This window comes from Sciurus carolinensis, chromosome 3 (assembly GCF_902686445.1).
Source record: "Sciurus carolinensis chromosome 3, mSciCar1.2, whole genome shotgun sequence".
Taxonomy (NCBI): domain Eukaryota; kingdom Metazoa; phylum Chordata; class Mammalia; order Rodentia; family Sciuridae; genus Sciurus; species Sciurus carolinensis.
The window spans coordinates 179,217,350-179,244,423 of record NC_062215.1 but is presented as its reverse complement, the minus strand read 5'-3'; the positions used below and the strand labels follow the sequence as shown (position 1 = coordinate 179,244,423).

At 55.0% G+C, this 27,074-nt stretch overlaps 1 protein-coding gene across 6 annotated transcripts in view; it reads left to right on the top strand.

Annotated features, from left to right (window-relative positions):
- The window catches only part of Iqca1 (IQ motif containing with AAA domain 1), a 129,337-nt gene that overhangs the window by 60,627 nt on the left and 41,636 nt on the right, over positions 1 to 27,074 (top strand). For 4 of the 6 annotated variants that reach the window (XM_047545767.1, XM_047545766.1, XM_047545770.1 and 1 more), the window contains 5 exons: positions 1,686 to 1,808; positions 15,504 to 15,582; positions 20,583 to 20,689; positions 20,844 to 20,939; positions 25,645 to 25,712. In XM_047545767.1, coding sequence (XP_047401723.1) covers positions 1,686 to 1,808; positions 15,504 to 15,582; positions 20,583 to 20,689; positions 20,844 to 20,939; positions 25,645 to 25,712 — 473 coding nt within the window. The remainder of the gene's footprint in view (positions 1 to 1,685; positions 1,809 to 15,503; positions 15,583 to 20,582; positions 20,690 to 20,843; positions 20,940 to 25,644; positions 25,713 to 27,074) is intronic. The other 2 variants (XM_047545769.1, XM_047545768.1) reach the window with 1 other exon arrangement.

Here is a 27,074-nt window from a genome sequence, read left to right as displayed (position 1 = left end):
GGTGGAAGTGTAAATTGGTCCAACCTAGGACAGTGTCACAGCAGAACATGCTCTTGATCTAGCTTTTCACTTTTAAGAAATAAAAACTGGGCACGGTGACGCATACCCGTAATCCCAGTGGCTCAGGAGGCAAGAGGATTGTGAGTTCAAAGCCAGCCTCAGCAAAAGCAAGGCACTAAGAGACCTTGTCTCTAAATAAAAGATATACTGCCTCATCACAGGCCCCAAAACAATGGGGTCAGCTGATCATGCTGATAGCCAGAATAAACCTTTCCTCTTTTTAATTTGATCATCCCAGATATTTGTTACAGTAATGGAAAGCTGATTAATAAAATGATAAAGTTACTTTTTATACTTTAAACCATAAAAACTAAACCCCTAAGAACAATATAGTTAAATATCAACAATACAATCCTACAAAATAACCTTCAGCACTTTGGGAAGCCACTGACAAGGCATAATCAAGTAGAGGTCACCCCCAGGAAGATGGTTTGGCATAATATACAGGAGGTAAGCTGGAAGAATCTTTGTCTTACCTCCTCAAGTCCAGTTATTTTAGTGGCATACCTCTTTCTTCAGAGGTAACCATTGTACCAAATTTGGAGTGGGTCATTTCCTGGTATTCTTTATATTTGGACTACATACATAATTTCCTAAAAATTGTAGATCACACACTTTTAATTAACTATGCATTTCATTCCATAGAATAAAATCCTTCTAGAAGCATCTTGTCTCTTTTCCATCTACATTATGAAATCGATCCAAGTTAGCACCCATTCAGCTACGTACTGACCAAGTCCCTGGACTCTTTTCATCCTATCCCCCTTATTTATAAACTGGCCTTAACAGCCCTACCCCTGGCGTGTCCGCAGCGAATGAGCTCAGCTTTGTGAGGCCCTCAGCACTGTGCCTGGCATACCGTTCCTGCTTCGTATGGGATATTGGCTTCTCTCTGGAGCTGGGGAAGCACCTCCGAGAAGCCTCCCAGCTGGTCTCAGTCAGGACCAGTGGTGAGCAGAGCCCGGGGGCCAAGCAAGGGGCCTCCTGCCATGGTCACCCTGGTCTCTCCAGCATTCACAGCTCCCAATGGCAAAGAGATGGCCCAATGAACTCGTGTCATACCACCTGAGTTGCATGACCTCTTACAGACCTGTCTGCATCCTCCAATAGTGTTGGTCCTATATAATGTGCGATTGAGGGGCTTTTGAACAAGAATATTAAATTTTATAGGAAATATGAAGTATATCTTGGGTGAACGAATAAAACTCAGAGAATTGATGGAAAAGGGAGGTTATTGTGAGACAGCTGTCACCATCAGGGTCCAGGCGAGAAGCAGCATCCTCAACTCGAGGCAGGGCTGGCATGGCCAGCCAATGCTGGACGTCGAGGAACCCGAGATGTCTGGTGTTTGTGGGGCCCCTGGGACCAGGTTAACCCTGAAGGAGGCAGGGACCTGGACTCAGAATGTGTAGCCTCTGTCCACCTACCCTCTGGGCCCCCACTGTACCTCCCTCCAACAAATCCAGGTCAAGTAAACGGTAGGTGGGCCTCCACAGCCCTACCCACACGACCATCCCAGGCCCAGAGCAGGCAGAGAAGGGTCCTGCAGCAAAGTCACTTCAGACAGGAGAGCAACTCTCTCCACTGCTGCCTAAATGCTGTGATAATTTTGGGTTGTTTTCCAGGTAATTGAGGATATCATTGCAAACCAAGTAGAGGAGGAAAAGAACAAAAAGAAAAAGAAGAAGGGGAAGGGGAAGAAAAAGAGAAAGGAGAAGGTGAAGAAAATCATCAAGGAGAAACCCAAGGTAAAGAGTTTGGGGGTTCAGAAGTTTGATTTGGTTTTCCCTTCAGTGCCCCCTTTGAGCCTTCCGTCAACGTGAACTCTCTTGAGACCGCAGCCGCTCATTTCCCAGGGAGATCATTCCATCTGCCGGCTTCATTTTGTGTTTGGTTGATGGACATTCAGTTGCCATCTTTCCTATGACTTCAAAATACCTCTCAGGATAAACAGTGGGTTCACAACTCAGATACATCACACAGCTTTGAATTTCCATTCCGCAAAACGAATTACCCCTTTGTCTTTCCTCAAAGATAGAGTAGTAGAGAGAAGGGAAAATTGCCTTACAAACCAAGTACCTCTGGAAAAGCAGAATAACCGTGTCTAGTCTAACCCACGCACATTCGTTGAAATCCGTCACTCACAGTGACATCTGCGATGTGCTTTAGCACAGTGTTCATTTCTTACAGTCCAGAGGAAGTCAGAGTCCACACGGTGCCACCAGGGCCTGCCTGGTGAGCTGGGAGCGAGGGTGCGGCCTGTCAGCTGCTGCGACCTTGCCAGGGTTGTTGGAGGGGCTTCATCTCCGAGCAGGTGGGAGGGCCGTTGTGTTCCCGGGGCTGGCGAGTGCTCTCGGCCTGAACTCCGTCAGGGAAATGGAGCTCACGCTTCAAGATGGTACCGTCCTACATGTGCCAGTGTTCAAGCAAGAGTTCACTGCACACTAGTGCTGCCTCGCAGCTGACCAAAGCGTCATCTGCTTCACCTCCAAGAGCGGGCCCAAAGGTGTGGTCCCGGAACACTGGATCCCTAAAAGTCGTGATCCTCGGTGACCCTGCATAGAGGCAGAGGCCCAGCTGTGGCTCAAGCAGCCGCGGTCACGCTTCTCATGTTCCAAGACGTGATGGCAGCCAACACTCAGATTTCCCTGTGGGAGAAGCAACTAGGCAGCCGGGCCGACTGTGCCTGGGAACCCTGGTGCCAAGTAACAGTGGGAGAAAGGCCTGGACCAAGGACATGTGAGCAGGAGAAGAAAGGAGAGGGTGGACATAAACTGACAGTGCCCAGCTCGTACACAGACCCAGGCTGGACAGTGGGGACAAGGTCCAGCACATTCCAAAGCCCCTGGCATGACCGAGGCTTGCCGGGGTCCAGCCCTAGCAGGGGTCGTAGTGGTCACAGGTGATGGAGGAGGCGTCGGCGAGGTGGAGAACAAAGCAACACAAACTCAAGGAATGGATGCTAAGTTCTAAATTTTATTTTTCCCAGCCAGCTTTTTATACGTGAAAAGGTAGGCAGTTACACATGTTTTTTCAGAACAGGAAAAAGTCATAAGGAGAAAAACAAAAATATTTTGTATGATCATTACTAGACTAGACAATGAAGTATTCTAATTATTCTAGTAATTGCTTACTTGTGATAACCTATAACTAAACAATAAGACATATTAATATTTAACTGATCATAAAGGTTAAAGCAAGTTCAGTAGGGTTGAATAAACGTCAGTCATGTGACTACTGCTGTAGTTAATCAATGCTAGACATTTTGAGCTAACAAATATATGATATCATCTTATCCTGTGTGAAATTAACATTGAGGAGCACTTTATTTCTTCTGTTCCTGTTATTCCTTCCTGATGGGGTTGGAATTATTTGCCTACGTGTTTCAGGTCATCTGAGAGTAGTCAACCGGGGATCGGCAGCTAGCATCTGTTTTTGTATTTTCTCATAGCAGTCTTGGTTACTCAGAGTTTCATAGCAAATGACTAAATCTGAAATCACTGTTCCATTGGAAGTCTGATTTTTATGTTCTAACCCTGGTTCTGTTAAGACCCCTATTTTCAGGGAAAACACATAAAACGTTAATAGTAAACCTACACATATTAAGCAAGCAAGGAAGGAAAGTCCACAACCGAATTCCCAATAGGATGAGACTTTGCAGACACTTTTATTACTCAGCGGAATCCTTGTCAAGCACTGAGGGGAACTGCAGGTGGCGTAACAGAGGCTGCCCAGCTGGAGCACATGGTCCTCTCCCCTGGACGCTCCCCTGCACTGACAGCAGCAAGCCCTGCATCAGCCTCGTTTGTGTCTGCTGCTTTCTTTAGCCACGTCCCATTACTGTTCCACTGCATGGACAAACAAGGAGACAGCCCTTACTGCTCACGTGGGGCACAACCCACGCCATGCAGCAGATGCCCTTGGTGCTCTCTCAGGACCATGGCGCAGACTCCCTGGCTCCCAGAAGGCCAGTGCCAACAGCACACAACTCCATTCCTCCCCCACGGACCTTGTCCCTCCTGCAGCAGCCGGCACCCAAGGACGGGCATGTGACGTCACCAAAACCCAGGTCTCACGCCTGCCAGCTGGACAACTCAGAGGGTTAGCTGAGGCTGTCTCACAACTGCATGGAGTTCAGCTTCTCCGTCCGCCCAGGGTTGCTTCCCTCACCCCTCCCTACGGGGGACGTTCCCATTAGGCCACTGGCCTGATTCTCTAAGGGTTTCCAGGGGCCTGACCCATGAGACCACTCGTGCCCTACTGTCCTGCCTGGACCAGAGTTCTCACTTGCTCCAGAGGGGAAAGGACTCGATAAGGGGAAGTTAACACGATAAGGGGAAGTTAACTCGATAAGAGTTAACTTCTAGAACCCTCTTCTCACGCTGCAAGATGATTGTGAAGCACCTACAAATAAAGAAAATTGGAAAAATTTCAATTTTATTGTAAGCATCTTTTCCTCTAAATATGCATGAGAGACTTTATGCTTGCAGATTAAGAATTCACTGTTAGTGAAACTTGCTCCATAAAAATTTGAGATTATCAGCCATGCAAAGTGGTCATTGGCAGGTGAAGGGATTTTATTAACTAGCTATTAAAGGCTCAATTAATGATGAACAGTTTAGGACAAAAGCAAAGTTGAAGAGCATCAGCATTTATGAAGTACTCACAAATGGAGGGGCAATCCTTCAGAATTACTTTAAAATTAGCATATTCATGGAAAGTACAGATCTACAAAGGGACAGGTGATTATTAAGAGAAGAATTGGTGCTCTCTAATGAAAATGAAGCATTTAAATCATGTTACCAAACTTTTTGGAGATCAAATTATATTTTCAGTGGGCTCTTTAAAGTTATTCTATAATTGTTTGTAGAGTTTCTAGAATCATTTCTGAGACCAGCTATTCCAATTCTTGTGTGGGGATTTGTATTTTGACCTGTAGAAAAAGACATCTGTTAGTCTTCACAACCGGCTGGCAAGACGCAGGAGAGACAGGAGTTCTGCTGACCTTGCATAGAGCCGGCTCACCTGCCCCTGCCTGGCTCACCTGCCCCTGCCCTGGCACAGCAGCCCCTGCACTGGCTCACCTGCCCCTGCCCTGGCACAGCAGCCCCTGCCCTGGCTCACCTGCCCCTGCCTGGCTCACCTGCCCCTGCCCTGGCACAGCAGCCCCTGCCCTGGCTCACCTGCCCCTGCCCTGGCACAGCAGCCCCTGCCCTGGCTCACCTGCCCCTGCCTGGCTCACCTGCCCCTGCCTGGCTCACCTGCCCCTGCCCTGGCTCACCTGCCCCTGCCCTGGCACAGCAGCCCCTGCCCTGGCTTACTTGCCCCTGCCTGGCTCACCTGCCCCTGCCCTGGCACACCTGCCCTGGCTCACCTGCCCCTACCCTGGCTCACCTGCCCCTGCCCTGGCATAGCAGTCCCTGCCCTGGCTTACTTGCCCCTGCCTGGCTCATCTGCCCCTGCCCTGGCACACCTGCCCTGGTTCACCTGCCCCTGCCCTGGCTCACCTGCCCCTGCCCTGGCACAGCAGCCCCTGCCCTGGTTCACCTGCCTCTGCCCTGGCTCACCTGCCCCTGCCCTGGCACAGCAGCCCCTGCCCTGGTTCACCTGCCTCTGCCCTGGCTCACCTGCCCCTCCCTGGCACAGCAGCCCAACTGTGGAACTATTCTCAAGGTGATCTTGTAATTGATGATTGTTGATCACCAGTCAGAAAGTGTGGAAAGAGCTCAAGTAAAAAGACTTATAGGATTATCTCTTCAGCTAACTAATTTGAATAAAAAAGATCATTTTTTCCAAAATATCACAAAAGTAGAAAGTTAAAAGCTCCACAAGTCCATGAGATGGTTACAGATAAGCCTGATATGGTGGTAGGTGGCAGGGTTGGGGGGTGTATTATACACGCAAAAACAGCCATGAGTACGTCTGGGTACTCGGCTGAATCTCACCATGAAGCCATGCCTCTGAAGGTCCAGCATATTGTGGGGATGGAGGAGTAAGAAAGAGTGGGGTTGTTGTCATGTTGGGATCTCTGCAGTTGTACACAACATTTTAACATAAAGTGTCTGTGACTAGTAATCTTGCAGTCCTTTGATCATCGCATCAAGAAGCTTAGCAAAGCAATTTAATGTTTAAAATCAAAAGTTTTCAACTCCTTATCTCGATCTGGAGACTCTCCAGGCCGAGATGGTGAAGGAGGGGACGGAAGAGCTCCACCCACACGTCTTCATTTTCAGCTTTCAGCTCCTGAGCAGGAAAAACAAAGGCACAATAAACACATTCACACAGAGCTTCCAGAACTTAGTCTCTCATTCCAAGGCAAGAAAATGAACCTTTACTTAAACCTCGCATCTCGCGCACGTATCAACTCCGGATGTATCAAGGACTTAAAGGTAAAGCCACGAGGCCTTGAGAGGAACAAGAGAAAACCGCCTTCAAGGACCCAGGACACCAAACGTAGGATCCCCGAAAGCGCAACTTGACAAATTGGACCTCATCAAATTCAGACCTTTTGCTCTGTGAATGACCCAATGAAGAGGGTGAGAAGATAAGCTACAGACTGGGAGAAAACATTTGCAAACTGTCTGTGTGACCAAGGACTAGCATGTATCATAGAGAAAGAATTCTCAAAATTTAACAGTAAAAAAATAGCTTTCATGGGATCCTTGGTTTTAACTCAAAATTATTAAGGATTGCAGATGAGAGGGGAGAGGGCTTTGTGAGAGTCCCTTCCAGGACGTTCTTTGCAGACCTCTAACGGTCTCCACAGACATGCCTTCAGTACCAGAGGCCTTCCATTTGCCTGGCAGTCAGTAATGGAACACTGTGAAGTCCATTCTTGCAAATGTTTTCTTTTTTTTTTTTTTTCAAGTCACATATTAAACCATTTGGAATTGCTTGGAACGTAACACATGGTTGATCACATGGGAGCTGGAGTCTTCTCAAAATTCACTGCAGCCAAAAGAAGTGATGCAACTAGTGCTACAATCCTTGGATCTATGCACTGCACAGTTACCTTTGCAAGTTCTCATTCAGCTGTGGGGCCACCCGGCTGTCTGACCTCAGTGCCTCCCCTCCAGTCCCTTGGCCGTAGAGCTGGATCGGGCATCTTCTGTGCCCACTGCAATGCAGTAGCAGGGTAGTATGGAGAAGGTAGAGGCTGAGCACTTGAGCTATTGAAAAAATGGGGTCCTCTCTGGGGAACAGAGACCCCCAGAATGGTGCATGAACTTGTATGTAGTGCTGCGTTCTCTGGGAGAAAGGCGTGTGAGCTTTCTCTGTTTTCAAGGAGTCTTTCTCCCGTAACAAGCCGCCTAGAGAAAGGACACACTTGGTCACACAGAGGGGCCACAGGAAGAAGAGACTGCACGTGAAGAAGAGACTGGTGGCCTGCAGGCACTGGAAGCTCCGTGGAAGACATGGGACGTCAGTTAGGAGGTCTCTGGGGGTCCACGCTCTTAGGCCAAGTCTGTCCTGCCCACAGTTCCGTGGCCGCCAGGTGACCAGGAGGCACCATTGCCTCTTGGGGACAAGCACAGCCGCCTTTAGCCTAGGCCCCTGCCCCTCTGCTGCCATCTGCAGTCTGATGCAGCAGCCAGGAGTCCCTGAACTCTGCTGGGCACCTACACAGCACTTGGACAGCTGCGGAGGAAGGGGTAGCCCAGGTGAAGACCTGAGGGGCATCGGGAAGAGCCCTGCCCGATGACGGTGCTGGGGGAGTCCGTGGTGCTGAGGCGGGTCCAGGTGTTTCAGTGGAGCGTGGCAAGGTGAGGGGCAACGGAGCTGGCTCTAGAAGTGTCCGTTCCAGCCGTGAGCTGGGGACACAAGCAGGGAGATTGAGACTGGTGGTGTAGGCTTGGTACATGCCTGTGCAGGAGGCTCGGGAGGACGGGGTGGTGTGCGTGGGGAACCCCTGTGGCCTCAGTGGAGAATCTGGGCGGCGTCTACATGCTAGGGCAGGAGACAGGGTGTGACCAGCGAGGGGCCGGGAACAGCCCCGGGAGCAGGATGACACTCAGCGCCCTGGAGTCCCGGTGTCCTTGCCCAGGTGCATGAATTTCTGCAAGAACAGGAAGGCTCTCCTCCTGCCCATCCCTGTGAGCAGGGGGAGCTGAGGATGTGGTGGAGGCAAAGCCAGGAGGCTGGGTGAGGAGGGAGGCCTTCTCGGGTCAGAACTGCAGAGCCAGGTGACTGTGTGCTGGAGGCCCGAGGAGGTGGGGAGCCAGGGGGAGGCACAGAGCGGGTGAGGCAGGCAGGAGCAGGGCCAAGGGGCAGGGGAGGGGCTGCTCTTCCAAGAAGCCACAAAGGGACCAGTGACATCGGGAACTGAACCGGAGGAGGGGAGGGCAGGAGGGAGGTCCTGGGATCCGGGCAGGAGGGACATGGTGCCGCGTAAAGGAAGGGCAGCTTTCTCCTTGGATGGCAGTGCAGAAGGAGCAGAGGGGCTGCCGGGGGTGGAGAAGGGGAAGCCGTTCTGTCCAAAGGGCCCCCACTTTCTCAGCAAGCGGAGACATAGGATGCGGGGCTGGAGAAGACCAGGGGTGAAGGAGGACGAGCAACGCTCTGGCCCTGCTCGGCTGGGAACGGCCAGGCACCTGCGAGCAGGAGGGAGGGAGAGACACGCAGGGCAGGGGCTGCCCAGGACTCGGTGGTCCAATGCCCACCCACAGCTGTGCCACCAGGGTCAGACCCAGATGTAGCAGGTGGGCAGCTCTCATCTTCCCCTGCTGACCTAGGATGCCGATGTCCAGAGAAATGAGATTCCTTCCATGATAACTAAGGAATCAGGAGGGATGCTCTCCCTGTGTTCCTGGGCTGCCTGAAGTGCCATTTCCCACCTCGCCACCCCATCAGCAATGCGTGATTTTGACCAGTAAGCAACACGCACTCGACGCCAGAACGGAGAGTTACTGTGTTAGTCACCACTCTCCAGAGAAACAGGGAAGAGAACCGCCAGGAGAGGGATGTGTGAGAGAGAAAGGCCTCAACCCGTGCAGCCAGGGAGGCCCACGAGCCCACCACCTGCCATCTGCACCCTGGAGGCCCAAAAGCCAGTGGTGTAGTCCATGACCTGAGACTCAGGGGCACTGAGGGTAGGTGAGACTGTGTCCCGGCCCAGGCAGCCAGGCTCCAGGGGACCTTCCTCCACCTTTGGGTTCTTTGCAGGGCTCCAGGGATCAGATCATGCTGCCTCACTGGGGAGGACTGTCCAGGTCCCTCAGTTCACTGTTCTAATGCTAACCTATTCCAGAAGCAGCCTCACGACATACCCAGAAACAGTGTCTAGCCAGATAGCTAGGTATCTCATGATTCAGTCCAGGTGACAGAGTTAACTCTCTCAGTTTTTAAGTAGTTAAAATAATAATAATAATAATAACTAAAGATCACTTGGAACCTGTCACTCAAGGTTAACCATCATTAACATGTTGGTGTTATCCTTCCAGAAGTTTCTTCATGCATGCATGAGTATCAAGTGTTTTCTCGCAACACCCTTTCCTACTAGCCGTGGCCTGTCACGTCCTGTGATGGAACCTGCAGTCAGAAGGGTGAGGCCGTGCCCAGGCGGAGCCTTGATTTTGCTGTGGAGGTTGAGTGCCCCACGTGAGTGAGTCTCCACGCAGTGCCAGCCTGAGCACAGGGCAGAGAGCGGCTCTCCCAGCTGTGAGGCCCCGTTGCCAGAGCAGTGAGGGGTCTGTGGAGTCGGGGTGAGCCTGGGCCATGGGATGTGCTCCTGGCGGAGAGCGCAGCTGGGGTTCCCATGGTCCATGTGAGCAATGGGGTCCTCCTGCCCTCTCCGTCTAACTGGGAGGCTCCTCTGGTGAAGGCCTAACACCTCACAAAGAGAACGGAGCAGATACACATAGGAACAAGCCCCGTCTCTCAGATCTGTTGTTCCTGTTGTGTGAATAGCATTCTGAGGCCTAAAAGGTACAAAGAACTTTGAATCTCTGGTCTTGATGGAAAAGTACGAGCAACGAGCGAGACGACGGGCTGCATGCAGGATGGAAGTAGTTCCGAGGTGCTCGGTATTCCTTCAAGTCCAGTTGCATCAGCTGGGCAGGAAAGTCCAGGCGGTCCTGAGGCTCCAGGAATGAGGCCCAGGCTGGTGGGAGGCAGCCCTGCTCATCGGCGGACCTCGCTCTGCTGCATGTTAGAATTGCCTGGATGGTTTTAAGAACGAAACCCCAGTGTCCATGCCCCCATGGAAGCCGTCTTGCTGAACTGATCTGGGACAGTGCTGGGCACTGGGTTTTTGCCTCTGAGCTCTCCACTGGGTTACGAGGGTGTGCCCAGCGCGGCAGGCTACTCCGCAATATCAGAACAAGGGCTGGCCATGGCTCACCTGAGCAGGCAGGCCCGAGCGCAGAGGCTGGCTGCGCCAGGAGGCACGGGCCAGAGAAGGCGACATGTGTGTGACAGCACAGGAAGGCCCAGGACCCAGGAGCCGTCGGGTGAGAGGTGACCCCGGCAGGCACCGTGGACAGAGGGGCTGTGGGGTGGGCTGATGGGCGCCCCACACTGAAGGGGGCCCCATGGCATGGCACAGAAGGGCCCAAGGATCCCACAGGCAGGCCCTGGAGGTGGAGCTGAAGGACACTCCTGTGGCCCCAGCATCGAGTGCTCAGCAAGCGTGTGCAGAGAGCAGACGGGCTCAGACGCGTTTCTGTGAAACCAAGGCGAGGTCAGAGAGTCAGGAAACAAAACACCAAACAGAATGGGGTTCAGCCACACACGCAAGAAACTTTCCCCAGAAGTAAGCACCGTGTTCCTCCTCGTCATCTGGCAGAACTTCCAAGTCCCCGCAGTGGCGCTGAGGTGAGCAGACGTGGCACGCGCATGCACACAGGCAAAGAGGAAGCTGGAGAGGCCCTGGCTTGAAGGCCATGGTGAGGGGCTGGGCTTTTCCCCTGGACTTTAAATTCTAGACGGCGTTGGGATGGTATCGTTGGTGCAGTTAATAAGCATTGTTTACAAAATGTGTGACATGGCCATACCTGAGCCAGCAGGGGGGTGGGCTGCTCCAAGCCAGCCCCTAACTCCCTGGCTGTCCCTGGCTGGTGCCTGCACACAGCAGGCCCCCAGTGGCGTTTGGACAGTTCTGAGTGAACAGTGGGTGGGAACATGTCTAGGCTCGGATTCCTTACTGGGACTCACTGGCCTTTGGGGTGGCAAAGCAGGTTCCTTGGGTCAGCAGGTGTTAGATGAGGCAAGGAGCGTGCCAGGTTCGAGGCTGAGATGGTGGACCCTGGGCTGGGGGCATCCTCGGGCCAGATCTACAGGCCTGTTCCTTTGTTCTCTCCCCTGAAGATGACCGTAGGCACTGGGATCCTCCCTCTCTCCCTCCCAGCTAACCAGTACCCCTGTGCTTCCCTGCCCCATGCAGAGCAGCCATGTGACTGGTGACCACCTGCCTGCCGGGCTCCTCAGACAGGGCTTCCCTCTGCTCAGTCCGGTTTCTGGCCTCTTGCCCACCTGAGAATGGTGGGGGTAATGGCCGAGACATTTCCATCAGGAAGGGCGAGCCTGAGACAAAGTGACCAGTGTCCTGACATGACTCCATCACAGGAAAAGATTCAGGGGGAAATGACTTTGGAATTGAGATGGCGAATTCAAACCTCCTCGAGAGTCTTTTTCCGCCAGCAACCCTCAAAATGGGCAACGCATAACATGTTTCGGACAGCAACCTGGTAGAAACACGTGTGAAAGGGAAAGCAGAGCCTGCCACTGCGCTGTCATGATAGCATGTTGTGGGACTGCCAGTCACGTCACCACGGCGGAACGCTGAACTGCATTAAGTCCTGGGGATGTTCAGCGTTCGCTATTTCCAACTGTCAGGATCGGATGTTTCCAAAGCTGGCCTGACAGTGTTTCTCCCTGGAGAACTTGGCATTTATTATGGAACTGAAGTTGTTCAAATGGACACTGAGTTACAGTTTTACAAACATGCCTGACGTGTGTTCCAGGCAAGGCCTGGGCTGGTTCTACACAGAGCACGCAGCACCCACAGGATGGGGGGGTCTCAGCCCAGGAGAGAGTGAAGGCTGGATCACACGTGGCCAGTGCACCCTCACAAAGAAATGGGTGCCCCGAAGAAGGGAATTCTGGCCAGAGAGAGGGTGGGCACCTGCCTGTGCGCCAGCTCCCCACCCCAGTTCCAGCCACAGTGATGTCCCAATGGCCAGTCCTGCCATAGACCCTGCCTCACACCAGGTCCCAGCTTGAGGAGCACGGCTGCAGGTCCTTCCAGGGCCCAGCATCTCGTCGCTGTTGGTCCCTGTCTGCCTCTGCCAGTCCGTCTTGCTCTTTCCCCACCGCCGCTCACGTCCACCTGCCCGGCCCGTGTGGTTCGCCAGTTCCACTGAAATTCTTCCAGTTGTCCAAGCAGAGCTCAGACTTCACGCGCGCCATTAAATCTGCTGGAAATACTGTCCAGCCACATGCTCCCCTTCCCTGGAGTCCTCCTCCTCTTCCTCGTCTTCATCCATTCACGATATAGTCTCCCCGGGTCCTGCAGGGGCTCCCTGAGGCCAACAGAGGACAATCTGAGTGTTGAACATGAATGTCGACTGAAGGGTAGTTCAGATCCATGGGTCCTTGGTGAGAGCTGGAGAGAGAAAAGGGAGAGAAGAGGAGACAGAGAAAGAGCCCAAAAACAAGTAGCACTGCTGACAGGCCCACCTGAGTGACTTCACGTTGTCCGCGACCCGGCCCCTCCGCTCCCCCTGGCCCAGTGCTGCATCTCAGCTCCCCTTGCAGGTCTGGCTTGCGCCAATATCCTGGCACCTAGAGTGGTACAGTGACCGACCCTGAGCTGGCCTGCATCCTGGGTGGACTTCTTAACTGGTGGCCATTGGTTTCAGGGGGGCCCTGGAGGTGGCTCATGGCCGCACAGGTTTGAGCCCCTGTATTTCTGGGTCCAGCTTCTTCAGGGCTGGTGGCTTCCACCAGCCGCAGCACCCTGCATGTCTTATCAGCTGGGGTTCGGGGCAGGCTCCCGTGACCCCCTGGAGCACCCAGGGCCTCCACTCTGTAGTCTTGGGATCTCCCATTTCACATGTCCACCTGTCCTGGCCAAAAGCTCCAGGAGAACAAGGGCAGTCAGCCCCTGCAGCCTGGTGACACTATTGGAACAGACCAACAGCCACCTCAGCAAAGCAGAGCTGAAGGAGTTACCTGGGTTCAGAGGTTGGTCATAGTCCAAGGCAGCTGAGCACAGATGGGTGTCGGGGACACAGAAGCCGTGAAGGCCAGCTGTACACGGACCATGCCATGGTCTTGATCAAATATTTGATCAAGAGGGGCTGTGGGGAGTCACTGGGGGCACCTGGGCTGGCCTCTCTCTTGACCAGAGATAACTGACAGAAGCCATGTCCGTGTGAATTTGGGTGGGAATCACATTCCCCGGAGCAGGTGCCACAAGCTCTAGACTGGGACCCCCTCAAGGAAGCCCAAGGCATTCCCTCCCACGTAGCCCACCATGGCCTCACCTGTCAGGCTAGCAGTCTGTGTGTGCACAGCTCAATGCCGTGGCCTGAAGCCGAGTTCAAGCGGCCTGGCTTCCTCAGCAGGTGGGACGTGGGGATGGACCGGGTGGTCCCAGACAAGCCCCTCCATTCCTATTGGTGCACCTTACCTGAATGTGTTAGGAAACTAACCAGGGTGCAAACACTTTCCTGGTGTCTGGCTTCTCGGCTCCGTGCAGCGTCTTCGGGGTTTGTCCCATCACGTGTGTCAGTGCCTCAGTCCTTCCCAGGCCACGGAGCACTCTGTTGTCTGGATGTATCACATTTTATTTATCCATTTATCTAAGGATAGAACATGTATATTTTCAGCTCACTCTTAAGCTAACAGATGTTCGCCTGTTGCGCACAGGCAGAGGTGCGAGACCGCAGGGCTGTAAGGCCCTCTATCCAGTGGGAACGGAAGATGGTCACAGGAAGGAAGGGGACTGGGCCAGGCGGCCACGGGAGAGGTTCCTCCGGGGAGAGGAGGCCTGTCCAAGGCCAAAATTGTCAAAAAGACTTAGAGGAGGGCAGCCTTCCAGGCAGAGGGGCAGCAGGAGGAAGGACAGGAAGCAGAAAAGAGCACATCATTGCACCTTCTTGGAGGCCTTCTGGGTGTGGCTGCAGCTGCCTCAGGGTGGGAGGTGGCTTGTGCAGGTGGTAGAAGCAGGTGGGACTTGGTCTGGGTGTCACCCCTGGGAGGGCTGGCGAGGCCTGCTGCAGGGCTTGGACCCTGTCCTGTGGGGACCAAGGCCCCGAGGAACTCCCACACGGACCTCTTTGTGGGGCTTCAAAGGAAGGAAGGAAGGAAACCGAGTTGGATCTGCCCCCAAACGCTTGTGGCAGATGGACTGAGTTGGCAGTTGGGAGCAAAGGGCCCAAGCAGAGGGGAGAGGTCCCCAGAAAGCAAAGTGTAGGAGGCAGAACAGGCGGCATCTGGGATGGGAGGAAGAAGGGGAAAGGCGTGGGACCCCGGGCACGCGCTGTGCAGCCCAGGGCGTGTGGGTGCACCGTGGGTGACCGCTGCTGCACCCAGACCCGACGCTGGCAGGGCCGTCTGTGCTGAGTCACAGGCCCACAGCAGCCGGGTGGCGCCATCTCACATTGCCACAGGGTCTGCTCCCCTAAGGTGTGGAGTGCGGTGAGAAGCTCCTCACAGACACAGTGGGGACCAGTGTGTCCTTTTGCCCTCTGAGGGTGACGATGGCCATGCACTGGTCACCCTAACCTGACTCCTGGTGTGGTATAAATGGTGCCCCACGGTCCTCACAATTGGGAGCAGGGGGACCTGGTGGCCTAGGGGTGGAGACTGCTGTAACCTGGGGCTTGGAGCCACGCGCTCCTGTGCAGGTGGTGGCGGGGTACAGTCCTGACACACCGTCGGCGCAGGAGTCACGGAGGGCCGGGCCAGGCGCTTGGGCACAGGGTGGGCCTGGGCTGCAGAGGCTGGTGAGACCGGGCTCCAGAAGGAAGCTGGGCCTGGTGGGGAAGACTGGTTTCCAGGCTCGAGGGTTCAAGTGAGCAAGAGGAAGGAGCAGTTCTTGTTCCTGTAGAAGCCTCGAACCGGCAAGTGACTCCATAGGTCATAGGATGGAGACAGCTCCCAGCCAGGCTGGGGAGACTCTCAAAGGGATGGGGAAGGATTCAGCCTTCAGCCACCCAAGGCTCCAGTCTTTATAAGACAGGGCCACACGCAGGGCTGGGAGACCCTGAGGAGGGACAGCAGTACAGGCAGGGGACACCTCTCAGAGCCTGGCCATCTGTGCCCTGTTGGTGGACACAGCAGTCTCTGTTCATGGTGGCCAGCAGCAGAGTTGCCCTGGTGACCAGGAGGGACGTTCATGACAAGCCACCGTCCGGCACCACCTCATCTGTGCCTTTCACTGTCTGGTTTTGACAGGTAAACTATACCTGCGATTAACAAACACATTGTTTTGCTCCAAGCAGGAAGAAGAGGAGGAGTGGAAAATGTCACCCAGTGTCTTCCTCCCTTCCATGGAGGAAGGAAATAACTTATACAAAGGTCAGTCTGGAGAGCGCTCCTGGCCACCTGGCACCCTGGCCTGCCTGAGCACTTGGCAAGACCAAGGGCACAGCTACCAGAGGCAGCCAGCCGCTGGCCACCAGGGTTCCTGTCTGTCTCCAGCTCCTTCTGGTGGCTTAGAAGGCATGTCATTGGTGTTCGAGCGAGATGCACGTAGGGTGAGAACATGTTCAGAACTTCTGTCGGGTTTCCTGAACCCCTCGGTCTTCTGCTTAGTGGAGGGAAGAAAAGTATTTCCTAGATGGTTTACGCTGAGGAAATCCATACCATATGCACAGTGAGTGTCGGCTGCAATTAGACCAAGACATGGGCTGGGTTCCGACGCAGCTCTCCCTGCGGTTGGTCAACATACTTAGTATGGCCAGAATCTGCCCGAACTGAGTTGTTCTTCCAGATCTTTCTTTTCTAATTTGCTGGAATGCTTACCCTCAGGATAAAGCCCGATGCAGAATGACCTGTCCGCATTAGCACTGTGGTGGAAATCCCTGAAAAATGCTGATAAGACTGTTTCCAAACCTTAGTCAGTCACGTCCCCCTTCCCAGTTCTGTCCTACCTGGACAGCATTGGTACTGCCACTGATACATATCTCTATATTTTTTAAATAGATTTTTTTTTAAATATAGGTATATTTTTCTAATTGATTCAAGGTTTCAACTCAGTAAACCATGTCTCCTCCTGAGTAACAATGCAATATAGTTTTAGGTTTCATATGGTAGTTTTACGAGATAAAAATGTCCCTATGTCACCTGAGTTCTCTCATAGACCAGGAGTTCCAAGAAGGACACCACACTTCACCCAGTGCCACCTGAGGTGAAGCCACAGCACTGTGACATCTGCTTTCATAGGGAAGAAGGAGGTCAAAGGGGGTCAGCTGGCATTGACTGAGTGCCCAGACACGTGGCTGTACCCTCAAGGGGACGGCTGGGAGGCCCCCAGCCAGCCAGGGCTGAGACCTCAACAGCTCTCAGCACATTAGAGTGCCACGCAGGTCAGTTGCTGGCCCACGTCTGCTCCCTCTTGGCCTCTCAGCAAGCACTGATGGGTCTTCAGCCTATCAGGGTGAACGAGCCTGAGATCTGAAGGTGCCCCTGCACAGCCTGCTTGCAGTGTTGCATGCTGCAGTGGGGTGGGGGGCAAGGGGTGGCACGAGCTGGGCATTCAGTGTGAACGAGGTGACAGCAGGGACATCTGGTGGATCTGGCCAGCAAGGGCGCTGCAGGGCCCGGGGCCTGGTGGAGGCTCCCCTGGCCCTCGGGTAGGTCATCAACAGAAGGACGCTCTCAGAACATGCTTTGCACCTGGCCGTCTGGGCCTTGACGAGCCCCACGTGCTTCATTCTCTGGCTCAGGATCTCCCCACCTCCCAGAGGGTTCGCCTGGGAGCTGCCCTGCAGTCTTGGCCTTGGCCTTCGCCTTCCCATGCCCTTGGGGACATCCTGCTGCTGTCCAGCTTTCTTGTCACTCCCTCATTTTGGGGGTGTCAGTCCGCAGGTGGCCCCGGGAAGGTGGTACCCTGGTACCCTGGGGAGCTGCAGGGGCCCTGTGCGTCTGAACGCGGCCGCGCTCACTCGGGGTTTGGAAGGCCCGGCTCCCTTCTCTGAGGCAACTGTGGGGACGACGAGGGCCAAGACAAAGGGCGGCCAGCGGCCTCTGCCACCACCTCCTGGCAAGTCAGGAAGGAACCTGGGAGCACATGGTGTAGACGTCGGAGAAGCCAAGGACCAGCCAGAGGGCTCCGAAAGCTGGGCCCGCACTCCCCCACTGCAGTGCACTCTGTCCCCCATGCTCCCAGTGCCCGTCCCTTCAGGAAGGGCTCCCCTGGGGCCCAGCAAAAGGGGAGCCCACCCTGCCAGGCTTGCCCAAGCACCTCTGGAATCGGTGCCAGGGACCACCCGGGGCTTCCTGCAGCAGGTGCCATGTCCCACAGGACCCTCACTTTTCCGCCTGCTCCAAGAGAGCACCAGGTCGTGGCTGCACCCCGCACAGCCCCTCCCGCCTGTCCTCGAGTGAAAGGGTGAACAGGGAATGAAGGTCATCTGCAGCAGATCCCAGGACGATGGCGGAAGTGTTTGGATCATCCTTTCCTACTCTGAATGTGTTAGTGTGCGTGCTTCACTCTGACAAAAAACAAGAGTCAGTTTGGGGAAACTCTGCCATTCCCATGGGAATCCCGACTTGCAGCCTGCTAGCCACACAGGAAAGCTCTCGAGCCTCTTCCCAAGAAGGCTGAGAAACCGAGTCGCGTCCCTCCAGAAGGGGCCCGAAGGGCCACTTCTCCAGCTGGACGCGGTGCCACGGGATGTGTTATCTGCCAGGTCTTTGGTAACCTAAAGAAATCAGATCTCTTCATCTTAAATTCTTTTCTTTAAAATCAAAGGTTTTCCTTTTCAAGTAAGACATTAGCATTTTAATCACTCAGATTAACCCCGGGCCTCCTGTGCCACTCTCCCCAGTGTGAGCTGGCCCCGGCCTGCTTTTCACATCTTAGGATAAAAGCCGGTGGGCCAGTGGCTGCCCTGGAGGGTCGTGCTCAGCTTCCTGCAATTATAAATGCCCATGAAATTCTTAAAGGGATTGAAAAATGCCCTGTGCAGAAGTGTCATGAGAAAAGCAAAGTCTCGGTGGAAAACTCAACCATTGAGACCGTCTGGGGGGAAATAGGAAAAAGCTTCTATGTGGTGCTTCATTTTAAAAACCTATCTGAAACTCCAGCCCAAGAATGTGTTACTTGCCACTGTTTGGACATAAATAATCATGTCGTGGTTCCCCTTCTGTTAAGTATTCTGCACTCCTTTTATTATTGAATGAGTTGTTCCCAGATTTTAGTGTATCCAGTGAAAAAGAAAAGTAGCTCCCTGTAAATTACAAAGCCATTTTGCTCTAAAATGCTTTAACGTGACAGGTGGGTTTTACTGTTGTGGAAGATTCAGTAATCCTCCAGGGGAAAACCTGCTTGAAAAGACGTATTACTAGTAAATGGGACATTCTAACACATTGAGAGCTTTTGTAGTGTTCTTGAAGGGAAAGTTTGTGCTTTTAAAAACATAAAGGAAGCATCCATTATTCCTGCAATCTAACGTCTCCCACATTTTAAGCTACGTTAAAGAAATGTATGTCTCGGAAACGTCCTTACTCATGGAAGCGCCTATCTTCAGACGAGGGCCCCATCAGCCGGGGCTGCAATGGTGGACCTTGCTAGCTAACCAAAGTGCACACTCTGTGGGGATTTTGGGTGAAGAAGAAACTTCCGCATATCACTAACAGGATTTTTTTGCATCGGCAGAATGTTGTGGATAGTTTCCACGTGACTTTTCTGCCCCTGACCCTAGCTGGCTCCCTGGAAGGATTATTTACAAGAACACAAGTCGGCGCAGGCCTTCCAGCCACCTGCGGGCACACTCCCCGCTCCGTGCTGCTCGGTTCTTCTGCCCTTTGGACCCCACACCTCAGTTCAAGCTGGTCACCCCCTTGGTCTGGATGATGCCCCTCTTGAACTTCAGCCTCGCCCCCGCAGGCCGGCAGAGGGCTGCAGACTCATGGAGGCAGGACCCACCCCAGCACGCTACCTCTCATGGCTGCTGCAACAGGGAACTCCTGTGACGTGCTAGCACTTGGGTGGTTTATTTTTTGTCAGTTTCGTCCATGTCCACCCTAGGCATTCGCCTCTCCCGTGGGCGCTGGCCATCCAGGCGAGCCACGCCTAGGCCAGGTGCTCTGCTCTCTGCAGTGGCAGCGACCGGGTGGGGCTGACGGGGAACTTCACGCAGTTCATTCCATCTCAGCCTCGCTCCGGTGCTATGAGGGCAGCACGTGTCCATCCCTCAGGAGAGGAAATGGGTTCGGCAAGGCTGTCACCTCTGTCAACAGCAGCAGGTGGCAGGAGGGGTCTCCACCTGGCCCCAAGCCAGGCATCCACCACATCATGGCACTTGTAGCCCCTTGCACTGGACTGTCATGCCTGAGGGAATTTTTCTGTCTCTAGGGAACCAGCTTCCCTAGGTCACACCGCGTCCTGTCCCTTCTGCCTTCATTGCCTGTCCCTTTGGCTAACTCCGGCTCCTCCGATTGGTCGAGAGAGCTGAACTTGCCCTTCTCTCGGTCTTGGCCTCCATCCCTCTTCAGGCGCCTCCTCTACTCTGGGTCTTCTCCTCTGACAAGCCAGGTTCTCTGCAGCAGCCAGATGCACGTTTCTGTCTAGACCCTGGGGTCAAGGGCTGTCTCTTCCTTCACAGTCAACAAGCTGCAGGATGTGAGCACCACTGGAGGGGAGACCAGGGCTGGCAAGCCTCCATCTGCCTCCAGATGGAGGTCTGCAGACTGCTGTTCCCCAGGCTGCAGCCATCATGGAGCCTGGGCAGCCTCTTCCTGTGCCCCGCCCCGTGCCCTCAGTTGCCTTCCCAATTTGTAGGTCACCACGGCCTTAAGCTGACTCCTGGGAAGTAGCTAAACCAGGTGGCGGCTGCCAGGTAGGAAGTTCCAGCAAGTTTCCCTCACAATCTGAATACAGATGCCCAGGGAGAGGTCTCACTGCTACCTCCAGCAGGTGGTCCCTCCTAATAAGCCCCTACTGGAGCTTACACCATTCTTCCTCCTCCACCTCCGTTTGGCATTCCCTCCTGAGAAACAACTTCTGCTTCAACTTCCCTGAGTGATACAAGTCATCCTTTTTTTCTCCTGGGTCACCTTTCTCAGGATCCAGTCTCCTAAACCACCAGGATAAGGCTGGAGGGAAGTTTAAATATGTGTGATTTCAAAACATCCAAAAAATAATTCAAAAAATAACATTGTGGGTCAGGATAAAGCAGTTCCTGCACAGGGCCAGTCTGCCAGTCGGGGGAGGGTCCATCACTGGCAAGAGCAAGGGCGATATGACCTCTCACACTTCAGTAGATAATAAAAGTGATACAACATGTTACAAAAATAGGGCCTGTCACTTTGAAGTCTTCTCATTGTCTTTTCCTTACCCTTCTGGAGTATAGACATGTGGATGAACAAAGACGAATCTCGGAATTTCCCCCAGGACTACGACGAAGAGCTGATCAAGAAGGAGAAACGGAAGGAAGTGGAGGCGGAGATAAGGCTGCAGGTACGGCTGCCCCGCATCTGCTGCAGTCACTTTGCTTCTGGCCAGGTGTCTCTCCGTGGCCACCCCGCAGTAGGGAAGCAGTTTTTAAATTTCACAAAGAAAACCACCAGACACGCGAGGTCACTTAAAAGTGGTGTGTTCTGAATTCACACAGGTGGACGAGCTGATGCGGCAGGAGCTAAAAAACTTAAAACTCGCTGTGAACAAAGAAATGGAGCTCCCCATCAAAGCAGTGAAGAAAGGGAAAAAGGTGTGCGGCGAGTGTCTCTGCGTGGGCCGGGGGGGTGGCACGTCCGGGGACGGGAGGAGGCCCTGCCTGTGCAGCGGCGCATCCGGGTGGGCTGCCTGCAGAGCCGGTGGTTATCCCGAGACCCCTCGAGAGGCAGCATGCCCTCCTCTGGTAAGTTCAGTGGGTGCCCCTTGGCCCCGGGGCTCACACCCAGGCTGCACCTGACCTCAGAGCCACCTCCTCCAGCCCTCGCCGGGGCACGTCAGGTCCCTCCAGCCCTGTGGGCAGGACAAGAGCTCCTGGAGGAGCCAGAGCGCATGCCCCAAATGCCCTGTCCCCTCCCCCTGGAGGTGGGCTCTGAGGGTGTCCAGTAGCAATGGGCAGGCTGGCAGGAGGGGTCAGAACAGATCAGAACCTCCCTGTCTCAAGGTGGTTCGGAGCAGCCTCCTGGGCCAGAGTATTGGAAGTCCATGCACTTGGTCCCCTGACGCCGTCCAGCGGAGTCAGTTTGGCACGAGAGACAAAAGACTAGTAAGGCTCTTGAATTCAGAACGATTTATTGTAGATTGAGGAAACCCGGGAACTGGAACCTCCAACCTGGAACCTCCAACCTCGAACCTGGGGCCTCCAACCTGGAACCCCGGCGCTCGAGGAGAGTTGGCTTATATCCCCTCCAGGAGGTGAAGGGTAGGGCTGACGCCAATTAGGCAAAGATTAGGCGAGAGCTAGCTGCCCAATCGTGGTAAAGGTCAAAATGAGCAGGCACGAGCAGGAGCACTCGGGAACACCTGTGCACACGTTGTGTGCCTGGACTTAATTGGATACGGTCAATGACAAATCACCTGCGTGTGCTTATGTTAATCAACCTCCTCACCGCCGATGTGATCAAAGCAACCTCTGGCTGGCTGCCAGGCGCCATCCCGGCCCAGTCCACAGGGCATAGCCCCCAACAGTCCCCTGCTTCACCCTCATCCCAGAGACCATCCTGCCCCAGGGGCCAGCGTACTTGAGGCAGAAGCCAGGATGTCACCCCCAGAGGCATGGGCATGGGCCCTGCAACGGGGCCTCTGACAGCTCCTCCAGGGTCAGTGGCTGAGGGACACACGCGGTCCCTCCTTGCCAGCCACACCCACGTCAGGTCTTGCCAGCCCCAGGCCTGTGGCCCCAGGACAACGCTCCTGGCCCGTGTCATACTGGTTCCACAGCGAATTCTGGGGGCAGCTGAGCTTCCTGCGCATGGCGGCCCCACGAGGTCCGCGCCCCCGGTGAAGGCCAGGATGGTGCACCCCCGGCTCCAGGCATGTCTTCCAGATCTGCAGATGCAGCCGCGTTTCAATGACTGGACGTGGAAATCCAGCCGGATGAGCGAGAAGTGAAGCTGGACCCTCCGGCGGAGCAACTTCCCCGCTTCCCCAGCCCCACCGGCCTCGCCCTCCCTGCCAGCGGCCCTCGCCACGACGCCAGGGCTGGTGCTGTCACCAAGGATGTCGGGGTGCTCCAAGAGGTTGACAGTAACCATGGAACTGCAGAGCGACCCACACCCAAAACCCCAGTCCAGGCCACCCAGGGCTGAACCATGAGACGGAATGGGGTGGGATTCCATTCCGTAAGCTGGAGTTCACCCAGCACTCTGCCCGCTCCGAGGGAAGACCACAAGCCAAAGGATAGACGAAGCAGGAGGAGACAGAGGGACCGAACCTGTCAGTAGTATCCAGCACTTTCCAGGGAGGGTGGCTTGACCAGAGTCCATCCAGTATCCAGAATGCTCCAGTGCCAGTCTCGTTTTGTCACCCACTGTCTCTAGCTCACGGAAGGGCCCAAGTGCAGACTGCATATCTGTCTCCTGCTCCACTGTCACCCTTCCCACACCTAGTGAGTCCTAATCTGTCACATCTGGAGCCTGTGCAGATTGATCCTGTAGACTGAGGGGTGTCTCGGAATGTCAGTGCGGCCTCAGGAGCAATCCACAACACCCAGCGCCGCCTCTCCTCTTCCAGCCTCAGCTCATGATGCGCGGCCGCATTCCAGTGCCAGGTCTCTCGGGGAAGGCGTCCCCAGCCTGCTTCTCTTGGCCATCATCTTTCTCATTGCGGGTTAGCGAGCTTTGCTCATGGTCTGTCCCACCTTCTCCTGTGAATTGAGATCCAGAATCACGTCACGGGGACAGACAGCTTTTTGTTTCAGTCAGCACGTATCTATGAAGCACCGAAGGCCAGGTGCCCAGGGAGTATGGAAGACAGCACCCCAAGGATCTGTGCTGGCCCCAGCCGGATTCTGGCCTGCGGGACAGCGGGTGTTCAAGGGTGTACTATTGTCCATGCTGATGTCCCTGAGTGGGACCTGCCTCTCGCAGGCGGTCTCTCTCAAGTCCCTGTCTTGTTCTAATCACAAAAACCTGAAGGGCACAGAAGTGCTAGAGAAGCCCGAGCTCCTGGCAGGCAGGGCTCGGGATAACTAGCTGTTTGCCTCCCCCGAGTGCCTGGATATAGCGATAAAACTTGTCTAGTTGAAACAAGGATAGGGTCAGCACAGTGTCAGAAAAGGAGTCCGTCCACCCTCCCCACAGGAACACTGATGAACAACCACCCACAGGCAGGCGATCTTCCAGGAGCCTGGAATCCAGATGAGAGGGTGCAGCACGCGGTGAGAGGCCGCAACAAACAACGCTCTAGAGGGAGTAGGAGGGAAAGTCTGGCCTTCCGGGTCACCCCTCCCCACGCCCACGCATCGCAGGACCAAGGCCTGCGGGGGCCTCCCTGTGGGGTCGAGAGAGGAGGGCACACTGACCTCACCGCAGGCCTGAGTGCCTGGACCCGGCACTGCGGACCCACCCTCAGACCCCACCCAGAAAAGATTCAAAGTGTGTCCCTACAAAAAATCTCTAGCTCACCCCGAGAGCAGCCAGAAGGAAACAGAGAACCACAAAAGAAACGGAAAACAGTTCAAATGGCAACCGCAAGTCCTTACCCATCAATAATCGAAGTGTATGTGGATTAAACTCACCAATCAAAGGGGACAGAGCGGCTGAACGTCTGTTTGGAAACAAGAACCAGCGACGTGCTGTCCACCCGTGGCCCCCTTGAGACTTAAGGACACGTGGTGGCTGTGAGCAGAAGGCTGGGCAGGACCTCATACAAATCCCACCAGAAGTGAGAAGAGGCTGCACTTGGGCAGAGGAGACCCAGAGGTCATCACCAGGCGATGAAGGGGTGCGGCCACCACACACCCTGCGGCCGAGCGCCCAAGTGTGCGGCCAGCACCGACCTCTGCGGAGGAGGCAGCAGTGCAGGAGAGCAGAGGGTACAATGCGGAGCAGCCGCAGGTCCGGGGTAGCAGTGGGGCGTCCTGGAAGGCCAGGGAGCAGCAAAGGCCCTGAGGGACGGTGGCCTCCATGCCCTCCTGGATTGCGGTCCTGTGAGGAGTTCTGCCAGACGCCACTGCGGCCGAAGCTGGGAAGGCGTGGGAGCCCTGGTGTTCTTTCTTCCAGCTGAGGTGGCTCTGCTGGTGCCGCAGAGGAAGATCTGAAAAACCAAAAGCTGTGACTGCAGCGGGGCTGTGTGTGGTCGCCTCCAGGAGGCTCGCCGCCCTTGTGGTAGAGTGCGGTTCAGTCCCACCTCCAGGAGCCCACGTGACTCAGCAAGGCGGAGGTGATGAAAATGTTGGGTATTTTGAAATGGGCGGAGGTTATATGTAAGCGCTCAATGCAAAAGCGGATGGGCTGGGAGCAGGCATGCTTTACCCAAGTCAGACTGCAGTCAAAAGGAAGGAAGGGGGACGCACGCGGCGGGTAGGATACCAGAGTGCAGGGTTGAGGTGCCTGGCGTCTGCCCTGGGTGGGAAACACGCTTGCTCGAGGGCACCTGGACCAGAAAGCCACAGGAAAGGAAGCCCCGTGCTGGAATGCCTTCACGCCATGCCTGGAAGGTCAGCTTTGTACCACGGGCCCCGGGAGCTGCCGAGGGCCGTTTCACATAGAACCGTGAAGGCACAGTGCTCCTGAAGGACACTGGGAGCCTATCCTCCAGACTGTCACGAGTACCAAAAAGCCAGGTCCTGGGAGCAGCAGGTGGACAATTGCCCTGAGGGCTCCCAGTTTGGGCAGATGCTAACAGAGAGGTGGTGAGGCATCAGCTTAGCCTGTGTGGGCTCTATAACAGAGTGCCTCAGGCTGGGTAATTGATAAAGCAAGAGAAGTTCATCACCATCAGCTCTGGAGGCTGCAGACTCCCTGGTGGGCTCTCTCTACTTCTTAGATGGTCCCGGTTAGCTGGGTGTCCCCACGGTGGAAGAGGTGACGGCTCTCTCCATCCTCTTCTAGAGGCACTGACCGCATTCACGAGGTTGGAGCCCTCTTGCTCTGACTGCTCCCCAAGGCCCCCCTGGCAGTACTGTCACCCAGGACCAGCTGGCTGGGGATGAGCTTCAGACCACAGGAGCTTCCAAAGACAAGCACCTCTTCACTCCCTGCTCGTGCCCACGGCCCGTCTCTGCCAGAGCTGAGGAAACGGGGCGGAGTACCGGGCCTGTTTGGAATCCGGCCCCGTGCAGGTTTCACAGTGAGACCCACCGTCTGTCCACGAGGATCCCTGGGCCTCTCGCTCTCCCCATGGACCCCCACAGCCCCGGGATCCATGTAGCACGGTGCTTCCTCCCCACCCACCACCCCAGAGAACAGTTGGCTCAGCGGATCGCTACCCGGCTGATGGCTGTTTCCGTTTTTTTACAGAAAGTCAAAGGGAGGAAGGGCAGAAGAAGGAAGAAGGGGAAGAAGGACAAAGACCTGACCGCTGACAGGTGAGGCGTGGGCTGCTGCCACGCACGTGGGGCAGAGAGGGGCCCGGGAGCCCCAGCTGCTGAGTGCCCCTCCGTGCCTCCTCACCCAAGTTGTGGGAGTGGAGCAAACAGCAGGGATGCTCTCAGGCAGCCCCGTGCAAATCCCAGATTGGAAAGGCGCACAGCAAGAGGACGGGCCCGGAGGCCAGCGTCGCGTTTCGAGGTTGAGATTCGTGCAGGGTGAGGGGGTCAGGAAATAGCACCCTGAGGAAGCTTTGGAGGACATGCCACGTGAGTCCCTCTGGGCCAGAGAGAGACTGGGCCTCCGGGCTGGCTGCCCCTGTGGGCTTCCTCCCCCTTGCTGCCTGGAGATGAAGGGGAGACCCAGTCTGCTAATGGGGTTCTCCATTCCTCAAGTTTCACCATTCCAACTTCAAGACCAAGGAAGGACCGGCTTCCCATGCTGAATGTCTTAAGCTGAAAATGCAGAGCACCTGGGGATTTGGGTGTCGCCAAGGACGGGCCCCACAGCAGGTGTCAAGACCATTCGGAGGCAACCCTGTCCGCCGTGTGTTCTGCTCACGGTGGACGTGTGCTGTTCCCACTGGGGGGCGCTCTGCAGCCCTCCTCGATCGGTTCCCAGCATTGCTCTTCTGAACTCTGCCTAAGATGCATGGGACAGGGAGCCTCCACGGGGGGAGGAGGCACAGCTCAGAGACCTGGCCTGTGTCCACCTGCAGCCAGGCCCTGCGCCCCAGAGCTGGCGTGGGCATGTGTGTGGAGTCCCAGGCAGCCTCCAGAGAACAGCAGAGGGGTGGGCTTTGCTCTCAGAGAGAAGGCTCTCAGGGGACGTCCTGGAGGGAGGGGCTGTGCCCTTGAGGTCCACTTGAGGTCACATTGTTTGGAGAATGGCTAAGGTCAAGACCCGTGAGTGATCTGCCTGAGGGACCTGGGGCCCGGTTCCTGGGGAGACCCGCCTCTGTCCATGCAGGGATGCTGACACCTCCTAGGACAGCTCCTGGGGAGGAATAGGTGGGGTCACAATCCTGTCCCTTGAGGAGGTCACAGAAGCGCCACAGGTATCTTTGGTAGCTTTGAAATGCTACTTTCCTCCTTTGTTCCTGCATTAGTCTGGAAAAAGAGGAAGCTAAAATGGAATCCAGCTCGGTGAATTCCACCAACTTAAACGGTTCGGTCACATTCTCTTGCACTCATAGTATCGTATCGCTTTACTCAGCAAAATGATGCCAAAAAGCATGAACCACACAGGTGTAGCTCAAGTCACCAGGTCAGAATGTCCTCGCAGCTTGGTCTCCCTCCAGGTTGGACCGTCATCAGGTTTCCGTGAAGTAACAGAAACCAGTTTTTTTAATTTGATTCTAT